The sequence below is a fragment of the Vidua macroura genome, chromosome 21, assembly GCF_024509145.1.
Source record: "Vidua macroura isolate BioBank_ID:100142 chromosome 21, ASM2450914v1, whole genome shotgun sequence".
Taxonomy (NCBI): domain Eukaryota; kingdom Metazoa; phylum Chordata; class Aves; order Passeriformes; family Viduidae; genus Vidua; species Vidua macroura.
Window position 1 is genome coordinate 5,363,727 of NC_071591.1, and position 19,367 is coordinate 5,383,093.

At 58.1% G+C, this 19,367-nt stretch overlaps 2 protein-coding genes across 5 annotated transcripts; one reads left to right on the top strand and one right to left on the bottom strand.

Moving 5' to 3' along the window:
* The first annotated feature begins 5,183 nt into the window (after window positions 1-5,183).
* On the top strand, window positions 5,184-10,169 carry ASB6 (ankyrin repeat and SOCS box containing 6). 3 transcript variants are annotated; one of them, XM_053996462.1, is made up of 7 exons: window positions 5,184-5,231; window positions 6,174-6,379; window positions 6,801-6,982; window positions 7,340-7,446; window positions 7,775-7,883; window positions 8,355-8,441; window positions 8,612-10,169. In XM_053996462.1, the coding sequence occupies exons 2-7, from the start codon at window positions 6,267-6,269 to the stop codon at window positions 9,289-9,291; spliced, it is 1,278 nt and encodes a 425-aa protein (XP_053852437.1). In that variant the 5' UTR covers window positions 5,184-5,231; window positions 6,174-6,266; the 3' UTR covers window positions 9,292-10,169. The 3 variants fall into 3 exon arrangements, with proteins under 3 accessions (XP_053852437.1, XP_053852436.1, XP_053852438.1); XM_053996461.1 differs by lacking the exon at window positions 5,184-5,231 and adding an exon at window positions 5,261-5,444; XM_053996463.1 differs by lacking the exon at window positions 5,184-5,231 and adding an exon at window positions 5,261-5,347.
* A 1,011-nt stretch (window positions 10,170-11,180) lies between these two features.
* Window positions 11,181-14,441, bottom strand: NTMT1 (N-terminal Xaa-Pro-Lys N-methyltransferase 1). 2 transcript variants are annotated; one of them, XM_053996465.1, is made up of 5 exons: window positions 14,366-14,441; window positions 13,327-13,386; window positions 12,362-12,564; window positions 11,946-12,198; window positions 11,181-11,571 (listed from the first exon to the last, which is right to left on the bottom strand). In XM_053996465.1, the coding sequence occupies exons 3-5, from the start codon at window positions 12,521-12,523 to the stop codon at window positions 11,315-11,317; spliced, it is 672 nt and encodes a 223-aa protein (XP_053852440.1). In that variant the 5' UTR covers window positions 12,524-12,564; window positions 13,327-13,386; window positions 14,366-14,441; the 3' UTR covers window positions 11,181-11,314. The 2 variants fall into 2 exon arrangements, with proteins under 2 accessions (XP_053852440.1, XP_053852441.1); XM_053996466.1 differs by lacking the exon at window positions 14,366-14,441 and adding an exon at window positions 14,199-14,256.
* Between the last annotated feature and the right edge of the window lie 4,926 nt (window positions 14,442-19,367).

Here is a 19,367-nt window from a genome sequence, read left to right on the forward strand (position 1 = left end):
ATTTGGACGGGGCTGCGCAGGGCTCCACGCGAAACCTCCAAGCGAGATCGGCCGGCTCTGAGCTCATAAACATCCCTGCTCCAGCACGGCCGAGGGAGGCAAACCCCTGGCTGGGTTATTTTAACATTTGTCGAAAGCTTTCCTTGCGCTCCCTTCCCCTCCAGTCGGAGGCGTGCAGATTTTTAAGGCAGCCAGTGCTGCCAAATCTGATCTTCCTGACGGGGAAGCGGCTTCCCAGAGCTCTCCAGCTTGGAAGGGGTGTAGCTGAAGGCAGATTTTGGCTCTCTCCAGCTCTGCGGGGGGCTCCTCCAGTGTGCAAACAAGCCAGCCCAACCTCCCTTCCCCCTCTTTTTTTGGGGGGGGCTGTTTATTGGTTCTGCCGGTCCGATTCGCTGGCCCTAGGGGCGCTTTGGGAGCCAGCTCCGGTGTCTGGTTCTGTCCCCTCGGGCTGATGTCACACTGCCTCTGCTCCTGCTTCCCCGCGGGATGCTCCCAAAGATGGGAGTTTTGGCCCTGCCCAGCGCCCAGCTGGACATGTCCCCTGTCCCCCCGTGCAGGGCAGTGCTGTGCACCGCACTTCTGTGCTCCGCGTGTGTTTTAGAACACAAACAAATTGCCACCAGCCCTCCTGGCTGCTCCGTGCTCACAGGGAGGGGATGGCTGCATCACCCCGGGGAGCACCAGGCTATGGGGGACCCAGCACAGCCTCGTGCCACCCTTCCCTCGCTCCATCCTGCTTTTTTTCCACCATGGGACAGACCCCATCCAGGATGGAGATGACCCCGTGTGCAGGAGAAACTGCCCTAGGATCAGCCTTGACAGTGACCCTTCAGCAGTGGGCACCGGTTGGCAGTGGGGACCCCCATCTTTGGGATGCCCCAGCACCCCCCTCTTGTCTCCAGAGCTGGAAACGTCCTGCTGTGATTATTTTGGGGGTGGCTGGTCTTGGCCCATGGAGGGGCGAGGGCAGGAGCGGGGGATGGAGCAGCCCCATCCCCGTTTATAACCCTCTTCCTCCTCCTTGTTTAGGGCCAGACCTTATTCTTGAACTGTCTGGCTTTTCCAGGGGAGACAGCTTTCCCTCAGTCCGTGGCATTAAATAATTAAATGGGGGGAATAATCGTCGGTGAAACCCCCTTGGGTTCGCACTTCCTCGGGCCCTGTGATTGCTGATATTTTTTTGGTTGAAATATGACCTTTTTTATGATCAAAGGGGATCAGAGTTCCAAAGGAAAGTTTAAAAAAAAAAAAAAAAAAAAAAAGGGGGAAAAAAAGGAGGGCAAGCATTTTCTTTTTTTCCCAGTCTTAGCGGTCTGGTAAAGTTTCTTTAGACATGCAAAGATTTACACACCTTTCTGCAGGGTGCCTTAAATTACCCTCCAACTCTTTACACATTTCCATGAGCAGAGCAAGAACAGTAAGTCATTGAGAAATTAACTGGCCTTTCAGTAATATCCCCTGTCGGCCTTTCAGAAGGAGAATGTCTAATGACTTTTTTGAAGTAGAGGTCAGGGTTTGCTTTTTTTAAATAAAACAATCTGTATTAATGCAATTTCCTTTTTAGCTGTAGGATTTGCCCTTTTTTTTCCTCAGCATCGTTTTTTTTAACGCCACCAGCCACACGAGGCATCCCAAGCAAGACCTGGTTGTTTGAAACACACAGTCCTGGTGTTTCTTAACTCACTTGTGCAAGCTCTTCCCATTTATTTTTTTGGTTAAAATTGTGGTTTAAAATGGACTTCGAAGCTGGGCAAGGTGACACTTGGCTTTGGGCAAAACATGGGTGGTGCAGAGACAGAGCTGAGCAGGTTTGCTTTACCTGACACCAGCACCTGGGTTTTGCTGAGCTGGGTCCAGCTGAGTCCAGCTTTGCTGGGCCAGAACTGCTGGGCTGATGAACCAGAGGCACTGAGCTGGCAGGGCTGTGCTGGGCTCCTCAGGGTGAGGGTCTGTCTGGCCAGAGCCTGCCAGGTTTGCAGCCCTTGGCATGGACGTGTTTCTGTTTGCCAGTCCTTCATCCTCCTCTCAAAAGAAAAAGATTTAAAACATTATAATTTTTGGTGATCTCACTTTGTGTTTTCCTAGGGGTTTCTCTCACGCTGTGCTAACACCTTGTGCTTCCATGGTGCTCAGCATGGCACAGATCTGGATGTGCTCTGCAGCCCCAGCCCCTCCTCGCCCCAAAAGCACAGGCTGGGGCAGTGCAGCCTCCTTGGAGCACTGCCTGGGACAGTGCTGCTCCTCGTGGTACCCAGGTGTTCCCTCCTAACATTCCCAAAATCTTGCCCTGTGGATGTTCTGGTGCAGAGAGCTGGGCTGGCTCATCCACAGCCGAAGGATTTTCTGACTGTGGAGCTGCATCTCTCTGCACTGGAGGATGCTTGGGGTAAGGAGGTGGGAAAGAGGAGAGTGTGGGGGACGCTGGGGGCTTGGCAGTGCCTGGCCAGGACCAGAAACCGGCTCTTGGGGTGGGTGGGTGCCCAGCCCCGTGTGCTGCCCAGGCTGGGGATCAGAGCACCCCCTCCGCCCCTGGGGCATCGCGCAGGGGCCCGGGCAGTGCCACCCACAGGGGTGACAGCCAGGGGTAACTGATGGAGGAGTCCCCCGTGCCCAGCCCTGCCCTTCCCAGCAGGAACTGTATTAGTGGATTTACTGAGCAGCTCCTCTTTCTCCCTCCATCCCTGCCAGACCCCAAAAGTACAGCATGCCCTGTGCTGGCTCATCTCCTCCTCCTCTCCTCCTCCTCTCCTCTGCAGCCCTCACAACTCCCCCATTGCCTCCTAGCTCCCTGTCTCTGTGGTTGGTGGCATTTATAAAACACTCCAGCCAGCCCCTTGGTGAAGATTTTTCTCCCAGCTTTCTCATTCCCTCTCTTTCTGCCTCTCTTTTGCTCTTTCTTTCTCTCCCTCTCTTTCTTTCCCTGCCAGGAATCCCAGTCAGTCCCAGATGAACCAATACTCCGTGGCTCTGCTATTTCCCTTTTATTCCCCCCCCTCCTTCAACAGCGAGATGGGAAAAGAGTGAACTAAAAAAAAAAAAAAAAAAAAAAAAAAGGAAAAAAAAAGAGAAAGAAAGAAAGAAAAAAATCAAAGCGGCACATATTGGATCCAGATGTGCTTACAGCCCTTTCCAGCAATTTAATTAAATTCCCCCAGACAGCCAGGAGGATTTCTTAATGATCAAATTTCCCTGGCTTTCCTCCTAAAATGCCCCTCTTTCTTCGGCTGGCTGTTGCTGTGTCTCCCTGATGGATGGCCAACTCGCATTCTTCCGAGCCCGCCCCGCCAAGGCCATGGGGAGGAAGGGGCAGAGCCTGGTGCTGTTATCCCAGCCAGGCACTCAAACTCCCTGTCCAAGCTCGGGGCCAGCAATGGCCCTGCTCGCAGAACCTCTGCTCCCAGGAAATGTGGGGCTGGGAATCGTCTCCCTGGGCTCTGTGTCTTGTGGTGCGGTCGTGGCAGGGGAGGACTCCCACGTGCGTGGACTCACTGTGCTGGTGGCAAGGGAAGGGCTCAGCCCGTGCCTCTCCTGGTTTGTCACCTCCCAGGGCTGGTTTGGAGCCAGGTTTGGTCCCACACTGCGTCCCCAAAGCCTCCTTTCAAGCTGGGGGTTACCAGGGTGGGGGCAGAGCCTCAGTTAACTGTTTTTAAGTGTTCTGCAGCCCGGTGCCCCCTCTCATCCTCAGGGACAGCATGGCTGGGGGCAGAGGTGGCACTGGGGTGACCCTGCCTTGGCAGCCCTCCTTTCCCAGCCAAGAGCAGGAAAGGAGCAGCGATTTCCCCCCAAAATGGTGTCTGCGGAGGGCTGCACCCTGCCCCGTCCCCACCAGTGCCACACAGACAGGGATGGCGTTTGTGTCTGGGGCTGCCACTGGAATTGTGGAGGGTCCAGGGTTTTCTTGGACTATGGAGGGTTTGGGCTTTACTGGGAATGCAGAGGGCCCAGGGTCGGGCTTTACCTGGGACTGGAATCAGGGTCTCAGCTGCCCAGCCCACCCGAAGTGGGGTCCCCCCAGCCGGGCTGCTCTGGTTTGAAGCCAACTGAACCCCCTGTGCAGAGGGACAAATCCCCACCGTTCCTCACTTTTCCTTGCTGCTTTCCCCCTCTGCTCCCTGCCCAGGGTTGGATGGGGTTATTCCCACCCTACTCCGGCAAACACCCCCCGAACCCCACCCAGGGGGGCTGCTGGGCTGTGGGAGGGGGGTGCAGGGCAGCTGCCCATCGAGGTGCCACTGCACAGCACCAAGTCCTGGTGGCACCGGGGCCACCCTGCGAAGGGCCCTGCCCTGCCCTGAAGGTGGGCTCAGGGTCCAGGGGCTGCAAGCACTGGGGTCCCCCAGCCTGGCACCCCACTTTGTGTGGGGAAGGGAAGGGTGGGAAACAGGGGGCACCGTGACAGCATGTCAGAAAAATGCCCAGCCGGCGCGGCCTCCTCGCCCCCTCTGCCCCGGGGCCACGGCTGCCTGCTGGAATCTGGAAGCGCTCCACCGGAATAAAATAAATACGTAAATAGGAAACCCAAGGCGGCTTCAGTTATTGCCGCTCTCCAGAGCTCCCCGCGCTGGCGGATTCCGCCAGAATAATAATAAAAATAATGATGATTATGATAATAGTACCAATAAATCCTGGGCTAATGTTCCCCCTGGTAGCTCTTTCAGCAGGGGAGGGTCCAGGCGCTGCGGGCAGCGGCACCAGAGTCACCCCGAGCCCCGCGGAGGCGGCAGCCACTGGGTGCCACCTCCCGGCAAAGCCAGCCCGGCCTGGGTGGGTCCCCCAGAGGGAGGGGGGACAGCCGGGGGAAACGGGGACACCCGGGAGGGGGGACACCCGGGCTGGGGGACACATGGCGGGGGGGATACCAGGGAGGGGGGAGGACACCGAGGCAGGGGATACTCGGGGCGTGACACCCGTGAGAGAGGGCACTCCCCCGGGGGGGGACAGAGGGGGGGACCCCGGGGGTTGCCGGGGGCGTTCCCCCCTCCCGCGCGCGGCCGCGTGCTGCCCCCTGCTGGCCGCGCCCGCCACGGCCACGCCCCGTTGGGGCCACGCCCAATCTAGGCCACGCCCACACGGGAATGCCGCTCTAAGAGGCCGCGCCTTTCTGCGAGACCACGCCCCCAAATGACCACACCATCATGCTGAGACCACGCCCTCCGTTGAGGCCCCGCCCCCGGCGGGCTCCGGTTCCGGTTCCGGTTCCGGTTCCGGTTCCGGTCGCGGTGCCCAGGCAGGTGAGGGGCGGCAGGGCCGCGGGGAGCCGTGAGGGGAGGGCGGTGCCGGGGCCTCCCTTCCCTCCCCGTGCTGCTCGCGGAGCTCGGGGCCGCCGGCGGCGGTTGCGTTGGAATTCGTGAGTGTTTATTTGTGAAAAAGAACCGAGGTTTATAGACGGGTTTGGGTTTTTTTTTTTTTCCCCGCTATAGCCTGATCTGCCTCCTCAGAGAAAGGTGTGATGAGTGTGTTTAATGCATCTAAAAATATATGTGTGCAGCCCACTCAACCTGTCAGGAGTGGTGCATACCCTTATTTATTTATTTATTTATTTACACGTACGTGCTGATAATAACAAAAATATTCCGACTTTAAAGTACTGTAAAACGAACAGAAAAACAAATTAGTTTTGTCTTTTATTAGCTTATTTTAATGGGACTGTTTAACTTCAGTAAAGAGCGATAAGGAAATGAAGATGTGTGTTTTAGAGATCTTTTGTGCAGCGATTTTAGGCAGGGTCTCGTTATTCCTCCCGCTGGGGTCTGGGGGCTCCTTGGCCTTTCCTCGCCGTGGGCTGCGGGGAGATTTGGGGGCTTCCCGGCCTTGCATCCCAGGAGCAGGACTGTGGGGTCCTGTGGGGTCGGTGGTCCCCGGGGTGGCCCCATCCCCGTCTCCCATAAAAACCAGGCAGGGCTTTGCTGGTTACAGACCCCCGGGTTCCTCGGAGCACCCCCAGCCTGCGGGGGCTGCTGGCACGGGGGCTTTGTGCCCAGCCTGGCCCCGCCTGGCGCGTTTCCGTGCCCAGATAACTGCGGAGCGCAGCGCTGCGTGCAGGAGATAACGTGGAGACACCAGATCGGTGTGTGGGAGGAGATCCCTGCGCTGCGCTGCCTTTATATAAGGAGGGGGGAGGCTGTGTTTTCTTCTGTGTTCAAACCTGCTGAAAGCCTCGTTTGTTTTGAAAGGAGGGAGAAGCCCCTCGGAGAGGGGGCCGGGGTGCGGGAGGACAGCGGTGCCGTGCTGGAGGCCCCCGGGCAGGGGTGCACGGGCAGAGCACGATGCCCTTCCTGCACGGCTTCCGCAGGATCGTGCTGGAGTACCAGCCCCTGGTGGATGAGCTCCTGGGGCTGCTGGCCACACCTGACACGGAAGGGCAGAGCTCCCTGGAGAGGTAAGAGCAGGGGGCTGAACACCCCTGGGTGTTTCTGGGGGATGGTTGCAGCTCAGGGAGGTGGCCGAGGTCGGACAACATTGGCCTGGACAGCCCCCAGTCCTGGGGAGCAGCTCATCCCACAGACCCTCCTTTTGCTGCTGTTCTTTGGGAACGGGGAGGTGGAGCAAGGCAAACACAGGAGCTGTGGGGGCTCCCCAGGAACAGCTCTTTCTGCCTGACCCCTGCAACAAAGCCCAAAGTAGGGCTCAGCTCAGGCCCTGAGGCTGCTGTGTAACCCCACAACCAGCGGGTCAGAGACCCACTGGGTACAGGACCAGAGGGAAGACCAGGGATTTTCCTTTTTCCCTGGTGCCACTTTGACCCTTGCACACCTGAGCTATGTTCTCTGAGTAACCGCTGGGTTTTTGTGTGTCTCAAGCCCTGCCTGCCTGGACAGTGACAGGAGCCAGCTCTCAGCTGTGAGAAGAGTCCTGGAGAGGGAGAACCACTCCCCATTTTATCAGGAAGGTGTGAGCTATGCCCTGCTGAAGGTCACTGAGCTGGGGCTCGTCCCAGCTGCAGAAATCCTCCTGGAATTTGGTGCTGACCTCAGCTTTGAAGGTGAGGCTGGTGGGAAGGGGGCTGGGCCAGGAGGAACCAGCAGATGAGAAGCTGCCCTGGGAGGTGGGGATAGCTGGGGCAGAAAGAGGGGGTGCTACCAGCTCAGACACTCCTGCTCCTTGCTGGAGTGATGTGGATGTGCCTTGTGGATACCCAGCCACAAGGATGGGCTGAGGGACACCAGGGGCTTGGGGGCTTTTGGTGGGATGGAGCCATTGGAGCAGCAGGAGCTGGGGTGCCTGTGACAGCCCTGTTTTCACAGGCATCACTGTGCTCCCAGGGCCCTCCCCACTCTTGGCAGGCGCTGGGGCCATTCTGGGGAAGCCCTTTGTTCTCTCTGACTGTTTTTATCCTCAGACCCAGTCACCTACTACACCCCGCTGCACATGGCGGTGCTGCGCAACCAGCCGGACGTGGTGGAGCTCCTGGTGCGCCACGGCGCCGACATCAACCGCAGGGACCGGGTACGGCCTGGCTGCCTGGGCACGGCCAGGCTGAGCCCCCCAAGCCTGAGCTGCTCTGCTCTGTGGGGACAGCCCTCCTGCTTCCCTCCTCCTGGGCCTCACCCTGCGCTGCTTCCCCTTGGCACATCCCTGTGCCCGCTGTCCGTGGTGCTGTGGCAGAAGGTCGGGTTGCCTTTGGCTGAGCCCCTGCCTTGGAGCAATGTGTGGGAGGAGGCTGGAGAGATAAACTTACTGTGGCCAAGAGAAAACCCCAACAGCAACTCCCTGCTGACACTCACAGTCTTCAACATCTACCAGTGTGTTTTAACTGTTTTTAACTGTTCTGCAGATCCATGAGAGCAGTCCCCTGGACCTGGCCAGCGAGGAGCCCGAGCGGTTGCCGTGCCTGCGGCGGCTGCTGCAGCTGGGGGCCGACGTCAACGCCGCTGACAAGAACGGTCCGTGCGCCCCGCCCGGCTCCCCCAGCTGAGGGTGGGCTGGGACAGGACACAGGGCTGGGGCCATTTGCTGCTGCACCTGCTCCCTGCTTACAGTCGGGTTTGGGAGCTGGGAGGAAGCTGGCAGAACCTCCCTGCACTCAGTATTTTCTCCTGGTGTGCTGGCTGTGTGAAAAGGGCAGTGCGGTCTAGGGGAGGTCGGGTGGGGCTGTGCCTCTGTTGTCCTGAGGTGTCCACTTGCTCTAGAACTCTCTTTTCCGTGGCACATAGACCCACCACCAACCCCTGCATGTGTGGCCTGTGACTGTGCCCAGAGCTGGGCACCATCACGGGGACAGTGGAAGCCTGTGCCAGAAGAAGGGTTGTCACTCCCTGCGTTTGGCTGTCTGATGGGTGGGGCAGATTGTTTTCCTTCCTGTCTTTTGGGGTGTCACCCTGTCGTCCTGTGACTGACTGATTGCTCCATTGCAGGGAAGACAGCACTGCTGCATGCCCTGGCCAGCAGTGACAGTGGCCAGATCCACAACACCGACAGCATCCGTCTCCTGCTGGAAGGAGGTAAAGAAAACCTTTTCCCCTTTCTGGGCTGGCTGATTCTTTGTGTAGCACCAGGCACTGCCCTCCTGACTCCTTTATGGAGTCAGAGTAAAGCCCAGGGGTGCTGGAGTTGGTGCTGGCCTGGCCTCACGCTCTGCAGTGTCAGTTATGTTCTCTGTCCCTTCCTGCAGGCGCAGATGTCAGGGCTGCCACCAAAGATGGTGACACTGTCTTCACCTATGTCATCTACCTGCTGGGAGAGATGGCGTTCAGCTACACCGAGGAGGAGGCCGAGGACATCGAGCGCTTCTGCTTCCGTGTCACGCAGCTGCTGCTGGCCCACGGTGCCAACCCCAGCGAGTGCCCAGCCTCGGAGTCCCTCACACACTTCTGCTTAAAAAGCTTCAAAGACTACTTCCCGCTGCTGCGGTTCTTGCTGGAGTCAGGCGCTGCCTACAACTGCTCCCTCCATGGTCCCTCGTGCTGGTCCGGCTTTCACATCGCCTTTGAGCACCTCTGCTGGCACCTCAGTCGCTTCGACGATGAAACCTATTCCTCAGACCTCATCCAGAAGGGTCAGACTCTGCTGGAGCTCATGATGGCCAGTTCACAAGCCATCCAGCTGCCCAGCAATTTTGAGGTCAACACCAGCAGCTGTAGGGTCCATGGGGAGAAGGTCCAGACTCTGTTCTGCTCTCTGAAGCAGCTGGAGCGCTCGCCACAGGCACTGAAACACCTGTGCAGGGTGTTCATCCGGCAGCGCCTGAAACCGTGGCCAGTGGATGACAAAATCAAGGCTCTGCCTCTCCCAGACCGGCTGAAGTGGTACCTCCTCATCGACCACACTGCTGCTGGGCACGAGGACCTGTGAGCCTGACAGTGCCTCTCTGTCTGCTCCCTCCACAGTCCTGCTGTGCCTACAGCCATCTCTGCTCTGAGACAGTTTTCTCTGCAGCAAGAGGTGCTGCCCATGGAGTCCCTCTCTGTGGCTTTCTGGGGGTGTTTTCTTGGGCACAATGTCACACTTGTGTTTGTGAAGGTCTTGTTGCTCTGGGGCACGTCATGGGGAGGCAGGCAGAGCTCCTGGGCGTGGGGGAGCTGGATACTGGGGCTGGTTTGGAGGGAGATAAGCAAAGGCCTGGGGTCAGGATCAGTGGGTTGGAGGCTGTGACTGGACAGGCAGCCTGTCCCCTCTCTCCCAGCCCTGCCATGGGTGGGTGATGCAGTGCCTTAGGTGTCCAGTGGAGTTGAGAGACGCCTCGGGGTGCTGGGAGAAGGAAGAGGTGTTCTGGCTTTCCTGCCTCTGGTCCTGGTGGTGGAAGTAGGTCTGGCATCATCCTGTTTGTGTGGATGCCTTCCTTGCTCAGTGTGGACTTCTGACACCGGGGATGGGAGCGAAGGGAAGCGGGGCTGGCAATGGTGCCCGAGTGCTCCATGCTCTCTGAGTTTCTGCACCCCATCCTGGCACAGAGGAACATCCACCAAGGACATCTGAGAGTTACTGGGCTCCAAAACACACATGATGTTTCCTAACATCACTGTGCAAGGATGAGGAATGGGCAACCAGCAGCTGAGTGCCTTGTGCCTCCCCATTCCTTGGCTCTTTCCCTTGGTGACCACTCCCAGGATCTTATTCTCCAGTGCCTCCTTCCCAGAAAGAATTGCTGCACCTGGAGGGCTCATGTTCCAGCCTTGCCACAGCTGCCTGGCTCCCCTTTCTAGGCACCTGCTTCCTCGTGACATGCCAAAGGCTGGCCACAGAGCTGAGCCCCACACAGTTTTGTTGGTTTGTACTGTTTTTCATGGGGGACAGATGCAGAAGATGAAGAGGGAAAATCTTTTCTGGTTAAAGATAGTTTGTATCAGGTGGATCTGGGATTCACTGGCATTTGAAACTGGAACTGTGTGTCCTGATGAACTGGTGCTTAAAAAAAAATCCAGTAATGTGATCAAATTCTGCCCTGGTGTCTGGAATGGGAACTGAACAATTAAACAAGGCCTTCTATAATAACAACAGGGGTTTGTTTTTCCTTAGGAAAGGTGGGGTGAAGGACAGGAATGGGGGGATGGCTCGAGGGTCGAGCTGCAGCCAACTCTGCACCTGGGCTCACCCCTGGCATGCTGCTGTGCCAGTGCTGGCCACCTTGGGTCAGTGGCCAGACTTGGGTAAATGAAGGGAATATGGCCAAAGAGGGGATGGGAGTGTTCAAAGCCAGGCGATGGTGTGGGGTGCTGGGGGAGCACAGTGTCACAGCGACGGAGCTGGAGGTGACAGCCTGGATGGGTCTGGGAGCAGCTCAGACCACACCAGTGCACTGCTGGGGTTGCAAGGCTTTGTCTGGGATACCCCCATCCCTGCAGGAGGATGTGGGGACTTAGGGTCACACACACCTCCCTTTTCGCTGCCCATGTAGGAGACCTGCTCAAGGGTTTAAAGGTGAGGCCCCCTCAAAGCCCCAGAACCTGGTGTTGCCTCCCCACACCACCACAGGGAAACAGCTGAGGTTTTCTCCCCTTCGCCTTACCCAGCTCATTGCTGAGCAGCAGGAAGGGGTCAAACACTCAAGCAAGGAGTGGAGCCCAGTCCATGCCAAAGGTGCCCCAAGCTCCTGTTCATGAGCAGGAGCCCTGTGCACTGCAGCCAGCAACCTGCTCCAGCCCATGGATCACCCCGTGCATGGGAGACCCTCTTGCTCCTGTCCAGAGCCCCTGAGGGAGACACGGAGCCAACATGCATCCGACAAACCTCACGTGCAGAAGTGCAACAGCAGGAAAATGTATTTGGCAAACACCTCTTTTCACAAACAGCAGCAACTTGGAAGACAAAGTCCCGTCCTTGTCACCAGCCCCTGGAAGGGGAGTCACGACACGGGAGAGACCTTCTCCCGCTGCCCTCATCTCATGGCAAAGGTGTAGACGTGGTAGATCTCATCAGGGAAGTTCTCCTGGCGCTCCTCTGCCAGGAGGTGCAGCCCAGCTCTGCGGATGATCTTATGGACCACGTCCAGGTCCCGGCAGACGCTGCTGTCCACATCGTCCATGATCACACCCTCCTGAGCCATGTTGTCCTTGATGACCACGATGCCGTTGGGCCGCAGGCCGGCACGGCAGCGCTTCAGGAAGTCGGAGAGGTGGTTGTCAGTGAGATGTCCTGGAGGGGCAGAGCAGGGGTTAGAGGGCAGAGGGTGACCAAGGGGAGGAAACACAGAAGCTGCATTTGGGATCCCTCCGGATCCAAGTGGCCAAATACTTGAGACATCTGCAGGGAGAGCTTTAGCTTGGGGGTGTCCAACTTGTGTCTCACTACTTAACTCCAGCCAACCCACACCTCTGCTCTGGCCTCTGAGGGCTTGGGGGGAAAAAGTACAGGGCCCCTCCAGGGACAGCTGTGCACCCTAGGCCCCCACCCATGCTGTGATGCTCATCCTTCAGGCAGACCTCAAGCTGCTCTCCCCAGTGCACAGGGTACTTGGCCCTCAAGGGAATGGGACAGGCTGGAAAGACCCCACAAGCAGTGACCCTCACCGATGACCCACTGGATCCAGATGACATCATAGGAGTTTGGCTCAGGGCTGAAGTCCTGGAGGCCGCAGCAGAAGTAGTTGCGCACTCGCCTGCCCTCCTCGCCCAGGTAGCTCTTGGCCTTGGTGAGGAAGTCCTCTGTCACATCCACCATGTCCACTGTCTTGAAGAGGGGCAGCAGCAGCCGCTTGGTGATCCGGCCAATGCCAGCCCCGCAGTCCAGAGCACGGGTTGTCCCCGTCCTGTTGGGGCCATCCTGCAACAACCACCGTGAGGGGTGAATCCCACTGCGAGGCACCCACAGAGGACAAACGGGACAACCACACAGAGGATCCCATGGAGCAATTCAGAGGGAAGAGCCCAGCTCCACGCTAGGAGAAGGGTGGGGTTTTAGGAGCACGACAAACTGTGCCACCTACCCGCAGAAACCTCTGCAGGAACTTCCTGGAGCTGTTGATGTCGATGCTGGAGATGTGGCCGTAGCCCCCCAGCATGCCATCCACCGTGGCGGGCACATCCTTCCAGTACTTCTCTGCCTTGGAGTAAAACTCAAACTCGTTCTCCACCACCTCGCTGGTCATGCTGGCCAAGGGCACGCGCCCGCACGGGACTCACTGCTCCCCTGGGATGGGAGAAGCCCAAACCAGCGAGGAATGAGTCAGCTCTGCCACCCCCACACCTGTTTATCACCCCTTCCCCCTCTCCAGGGATACTGCAAACTACAAAAACCTTCAGCTGAGAGCAAGAAGGAACAAAGATGTAAATCCTGTTATTTTCTGAAGACCAACAAGTCCAAAACCACTCCCTGGGCAGATGCCTCAGCCGGAACAGGCAGGCAGAGCCTTGCTCAGCAATACACGCAATTATACAATTATATTTTAAGGCTGACCCACCCTTTTCACCTATTCTCCCTCTCATTTCCCTGTCTTAACATTTTACAAATTCCACGTTTATGTGTGGCGACAACCCCATCAGTCACCTCCAATTACATCTCGAGTTGCTAGAAGTTATCCTGAGCACCTACCTGAGGATTGTAAATCCCAGCCATGACCATAAGTTAGATATTTGCAATATAATAATGTCAAGGTATAATCAGCAATACAAGCTATAAATCCCCCCCAGGCATCTCATAATTCAAACCACTATGGATTTGATTAACTGCGCTGGGGATTAGAAACTAGATTTAAGGTGGCCAAAGGGTAAATTCAAGGACTTCAAACACCTTTACAAATAAAGAAATATATAGAGTTCGTGGCTTGAATTTGCTGGCAAATACCCCATTAGACACAAAACCTTTTCTATGGCAGCTTAGACAGGTTTGGTGGCCCCACGTGGCCTCAAACAGCCTAGGGATAGGAAAGGGGGACATGGCATCTCAACTTACAGGTCACCGGTGGAAATCCAGTTTGGCTCAGTGGTGCCAGGAGCCGGTCTACGCTGTGATCTACGAGCAGAGAAGATGGGATTTAAGTGCCAAATCACCCTTCTAGTCCTGTAAGTGTGACCATGGCCCCAGGAAAGCACAGGTAAAAGACACCCCAGCCCCACAGACACACTCCCAGGGAGGCTGGGGGACAGGAGCTGCTGCTGCCCCTTAGCTCAGAGGCTGAGCCACGAGTGTAGCCAGTGCATGGAGGGTTCTCTTTCAGTGCTCCTGTCCGTGCTCCAGTTTGAGCAGTGCTCCTGTCTGATCTCACGGGCTGGGACCCAGGCTCACCCTCCCGGCAGTGACCCCATTCCTTGGCCTAGTGAGTCCCTGGTGACTCATTTTTCAGGGTGTCACAGGCTACCAGCAGAGGCAGAGAGCACCCAGCCCCCCCCTTAACCCGAACCCAAACCTGAACCCGAACCCTCCCGCTGCCCCAGGAGCCCCTGAAACGCGGCCGGTGCCCGCGGAAGTGCGGGCAGCTGAAGGCCAGGACTCGCCCCATGGACGCTGCCGCCGTGGGGAGAAGGTCACACGGCGTGGAGGGGTCACCTCGGTGTGGGGCCCCGAGCCCGAGCCCCGGGGCCGCTCGCAGGGGACGGGGCTGCGCGGGCGGGGGCTCCGCAGGCCGAGGGGGTTGAGGCGGCGCCGCCACGGGGGTCCCATCCCGGGCCCGGGGGCTGTCACAGCAGCCCTACGCGCTGCGAGGGGGCGGTCCCCGCTGCAAGGCCCGACCCGGCCCTTTCGCCTCCCGCCCATCGGGGCTGAGCCCCCCCCGGCTCCAGGCCCGCGGCGCTGTGGACCCCGCGGCCCGCCGGGTGCAGCCCTACCCCGGACCCGGCCCGGGCAGCTCCGCCGGCCCCTCCCGCGGCGGCGGCCCGTGGGGAGGCGTGCCGGGGGTGCCGGGCGGTGCCGGGCGGTGCCGGGCGGTGCCCGGTGCCGCCGCTCCCGCCGCTCCCTCGGACCTCGGCCGCGACCCCCGGGGCCCCCCCGTTACCTCCGGCGGCGGCCGCGCGCTGCGCCCCCACGGGACGGGCGGCCGCGGGGACCAACCAGGCGGCGGCGTGGCGGTGACGTCACAGTGACGTCACGGACGGGCCCTGTCCTGCTCTCCCACTGCTGCCCGCGAGGGGGCGCTCCGGGCCGGCGGCCGGGGTGGTCAGCGGTGGGACGGACTGGGACGGACTGGGATGGACTGGGATGGACTGGGACGGACTGGGATGGACTGGGACGGACTGGGACAGTCGGGGGAGCACTGGGGCGGACCGGGCAGCCCCAGGGGAGCCCGCAGGTACCGCGCGGTTCTTGAGGGGCAGGCTACCGCGGGAGCGCGGCCGGCCGGCACCGGGGTGACGGGACCCGGGGTCGCCAGAACAAGAAGCCGCGGGGGTGTCCTGCCGGGCTGCCCGCGTGTCCCCGTCCCGGCTCCCGCTCCTGTCCCGCCGTTGTCCTTGTCCCGGTTCTTGTCCCGGTCCCGTCCCGTCCCCTCCCGCCGTGTCCCGTCCTGGTCGTCAGGGGGCGCTGTTGTCCCGCCGTTGCGCCGCGGGAACTTCGGTGCGTCCTGAGGGGGAGCGGGACCCGCCTGTGCCCCGGCACCGACACCCCCGCTACCGACACCCCCGGTACCGACACCCCTGATACCGACACCCCTGGAACCGACACCCCCGGCACCGACACACCCGGTACCGACACACCCGGCACCGACACCCCCGGTACCGACACCCCTGGAACCGACACACCCGCTACCGACACCCCTGGAACCGACACACCCGGCACCGACACCCCCGGTACCGACACCCCTGGAACCGACACACCCGGTACCGACACACCCGGCACCGACACCCCCGGTACCGACACCCCTGGAACCGACACACCCGCTACCGACACCCCTGGAACCGACACACCCGGTACCGACACCCCCGGTACCGACACACCCGGTACCGACACCCCTGGAACCGACACCCCTGGAACCGACACACCCGGTACCGACACCCCCGGTACCGACACCCCTGGAACCGACACACCCGGTACCGACACCCCCGGCACCGACACACCCGGTACCGACACCCCTGGAACCGACACCCCTGGAACCGACACACCCGGTACCGACACCCCCGGTACCGACACCCCTGGAACCGACACCCCTGGAACCGACACCCCCGGTACCGACACACCCGGTACCGACACCCCTGGAACCGACACCCCTGGAACCGACACCCCCGGCACCGACACCCCTGGAACCGACACCCCTGGAACCGACACCCCTGGAACCGACACACCCGGCACCGACACCACCGGTACTGACACACCCGGCACCGACACCCCCGGCACCGACTGACAGCCCCAGCACTGGCCCCTCACATGCCCCCTCACGTTCCGTGCCCACCCTGTGCCCGTGCCGGCCCTGATCCCGCTGCTCCGTGTCCCCAGCTCCCCGTGCCCTCCCTGCCTGCTCCTGCCGAGCCGCCATGGGGAGCCGAGGCCCGAGGGCTCAGCACAGCTGTGCCCCCTCCGCGGTGCAGCTGAGACCATCCCCTTTTGGGGTCTCATCCCACCCCAGCAGGACAGGGTTAACGGGACCCGGGGGTGCCCAAGGCCTTCGGAAGAGGATTGCTGTGGGGACAGTGACAGTGACCACGCTGGGTTGGCTACAGTTGTGTCTGTGGGGAATGGAGGCTGGTGTGGATTCTCTGCTGTCTAATATGACCTGAGTCCTTCCCTCATCTTCCCCAGAAACTGTACAGACAAAATCTGCTTGAAGTCACCCAAAGCTGTCAGAGGGCAGTGACCAGAGGGTCAATGCTCCATGGGCAAGGGGGAGGAGGGTCCATTGCCAGCACCTACCTCTCCCAAAATGTCCTAATGGCCCAAACAAGGTCTTGCCATCCCCAAAACAGAGCTGCTCAGCCCACGGCCATCTAGAAATCCATGGCACAACCAGGACGTGACCTCAGGGATTGAGCCCCTTGCCATCCTTCCATGGGACATATGCAGAAACAGAGTCCCCACCTTTGGGCAAGCAAACACCAGCCTGGGACAGCTTTTGGGCTCCCAGGTGCCCTGAGTCCCTGTGAAAGGACGTGAGTGTGCTGGGGACAGCAGTGACCTGAGCTGGGGGCTGAGTGCTGACACCAGGAGCGTGTGTTAAGCCAACTGCAGAGCAGGGGACACAGTAAGAGCATCTCTGTGCACAAAAAGCACTGCTTTTTGCAGGTGGGGTTTTTTTATGTTTTAAAGAAACAAGGCTCTTTGTCACCAGGGAGGGGACACTGAGCACAAGGTGGTGGCACCTCGCTGCTCACAGGTAGGAGGGGTGTTTGGGAGGTGCATGGGGGTGAGTGTCCCCGTGCACAGGCACCTGATTGACCCAAACCCACCGGCTTTCCCCTCACCGAAGCTGCCAGCAGACATTGCATCGCTCCAGTTGTCACCTGTGTTTTCAAGCAGGCAATGGGCACCTGCATCCCATCCATGCCATGTGTCTTCCATGGTGCCTGCAGTATTTGCTGCCTCTGCTTCCCCAAGAAAAGGCACTTTTATCCTTTATTTCACTGAGCTGCACTGGGGCTCCTGAAGACTCTTTCCATTAAGCCCCATCCATCTCCTCCATTCTTCCCCACTGCCAAAATCCTTCATGATGGCAGGAAGGGAATGGTGCTCCATCCCCTACAGGGGCTGGGGCTCTGCTTTGGCCCCTCAGGTTCCAATGAAATCTGAAGCAGTTGTCTTAGCTCAGGGACGGGTCTTGTTTGCAAATGTTTCCTTTGATTTTATATTATTATTGTTATTAATTTCGTTAAGGTAACAGAGCGTGGCTGAAAATTAAAAGGAAAACTAAACTGAGCGCCCCTGAGCTTGCCAGGTTTCTGAGCCCAGCTGGGGATGAGGGTCCCAGCATTGAGACCTCCCTGTTGAGTCCCACTCTCTGCAGGTCCAGCCTTGGGGCCAGTTTGTGGAAAGCCAAATCTGTAAAAAAGAGTGGCAGCAGCAGCCACAGCTCCAGCCACGCCGCAGAGCCGCCCGTGCCTTCCTGGGCTCAGCTGCCTCCCCGTGGTCACTGCTGCTGGGAAATGCTTTTCCTCTGACGGGTTTCAATCTTGTCACTCAGTAATTCCTTGTGTGACGAGACAGAAAACACCCCCAGACCCCTCTCTCCAGCCCATTTGTTTCTCTGCACACCCTCCCTCCTGCTCCCACTCCCTCGCCACCTTCCAAGGCAATCATGGTGCTGCGATTGCTCTTCAGGAATATTTTTTTTTCTTTTCCCCAGGTGCCTAATCACCCTTATTACCCTTTTCTGATTAATTAATTCTAATTAATTTTGCACTATCATTTTTGAGAAGAGGTGACCAGGACAGCACATGTTGTTGCAGGTGATTTGCAAGGCAGGTCCTGCAGTGCCGGCACGGCCCTTCCCTCCGTGCCATTTAACCCGGCTCCAGGTGGGCACCTCCTGCCCCGTTTGCTGCCATTAATGGCAATTAATAGAGCACTGAAACCTCCAAGGCCATGGGAAGAGCCCTGAGGTGCTTTCCTGGGAACCGCAGGGGATGTTCCCATCTCTGCTCTGCCTCGGCAGCAGGGTTCAACCCTGGCCAAACCTGCCCCCATGTCCATGTTTGCCCAGCTCCTTCAGCCAGCTCTGCTGTGCCATGGCCAAGGCTTGGGAAGTCAGAATAAATTAGGTCAGGGCTTCTCCATGCTCTGCCAAGAGCCACCAAGGCGCTCAGAGACACAGCAGAGACACGGGTCCCTTCATCAGCTCTCATCTTCCAGCACTGGTGCCAGTCCTTCTCCAGTACCAGCAGGGGCTTCATCTGTGTTGCCCAAGGGCTTTTGTAGCCAAAAGCTGACGTGGTTTGGGTGATTCTGCACTTAACACAGATGTCTTGGGGACAGAGGTGATTGTCCCTTTGCTTTGTTCCAGAAGCAGCCCCTGGTCTGCACCTCATCCCAAGCACTGAGCAAAGAGAGGGGACATGGGCTGGGGGCTGCAGCCACACTCTTGCCCTTGTCAGGGCTTCCCAAGTCCCTGTCACCAGCCACTGGTCCCCAAACAGTCTGGAGCTGGTCAGGCACTTCTGCTGGCCAGGTGTCCATCCAGCACAGCTCAGGGCTGGCACTGTCCATCCCACCTCACTCCCTCAACTGATGGCTCTTGTCAGGAGGCTGCAGCACCCCCACCAACACTGCTGACCCCCCCCAGCAGCCCAAAATATAAAAAAACATATTTATTATATGTAGTATAATAGATGTGATAGACTATAAACTGCAGCTAGTAGATAATGGGTATAGTGAATATATATAAATACCATATATATATAAATACAATGTGTGCATAATAGTGTGAATATAACTGTGTACATATGTGCATATATAAATATATAGTGCAAATGGACCATTTATTCCTACAAATATTATATATACAGCATACCATATACATCATTCATATATACACATATATTTGTATACCAGATAGGCAGATAGATAAGGTGTATGCATATATATAGGTACACAGATACATAGATATATAGATGTATAGATATACATACATACATACATAACATAAAAACCATTTTAATGTGTTCGTATGGTGTACAGGTTCTGGTGAGAGGAAAGAGGGAGAGAGAGGGAGTATGTGTGTCCTAGCTGCCTGGCCAGTGCAGGGCAGTGAAGAGGAAGAGGAGGGAGACACAGAGGAAAGGTACAGCAGGGAGGAAAAGAGAGAGAATACAAACCACTACAAGTTGCAAACGCTCCCCTCTTTGATTAATTGTACTTTCTGTTTGATAAATGTTACTCATGAGTATAAAATATGCAAAGCACTTAGCAAGTTCACACTGTTTAAAGAACTCAACTAACTAAATTAAAATTCGATGATAGAACAGAGCCGCTGAAGAGCAGCGTGGCAGCGCTGTCTGGGGAGCCAGCCCTGGGCCACGGCCACGCAGTGCTGCCCGTGCATCCCTCCCTGGAAAACCCAGCCACGGCATCACCCA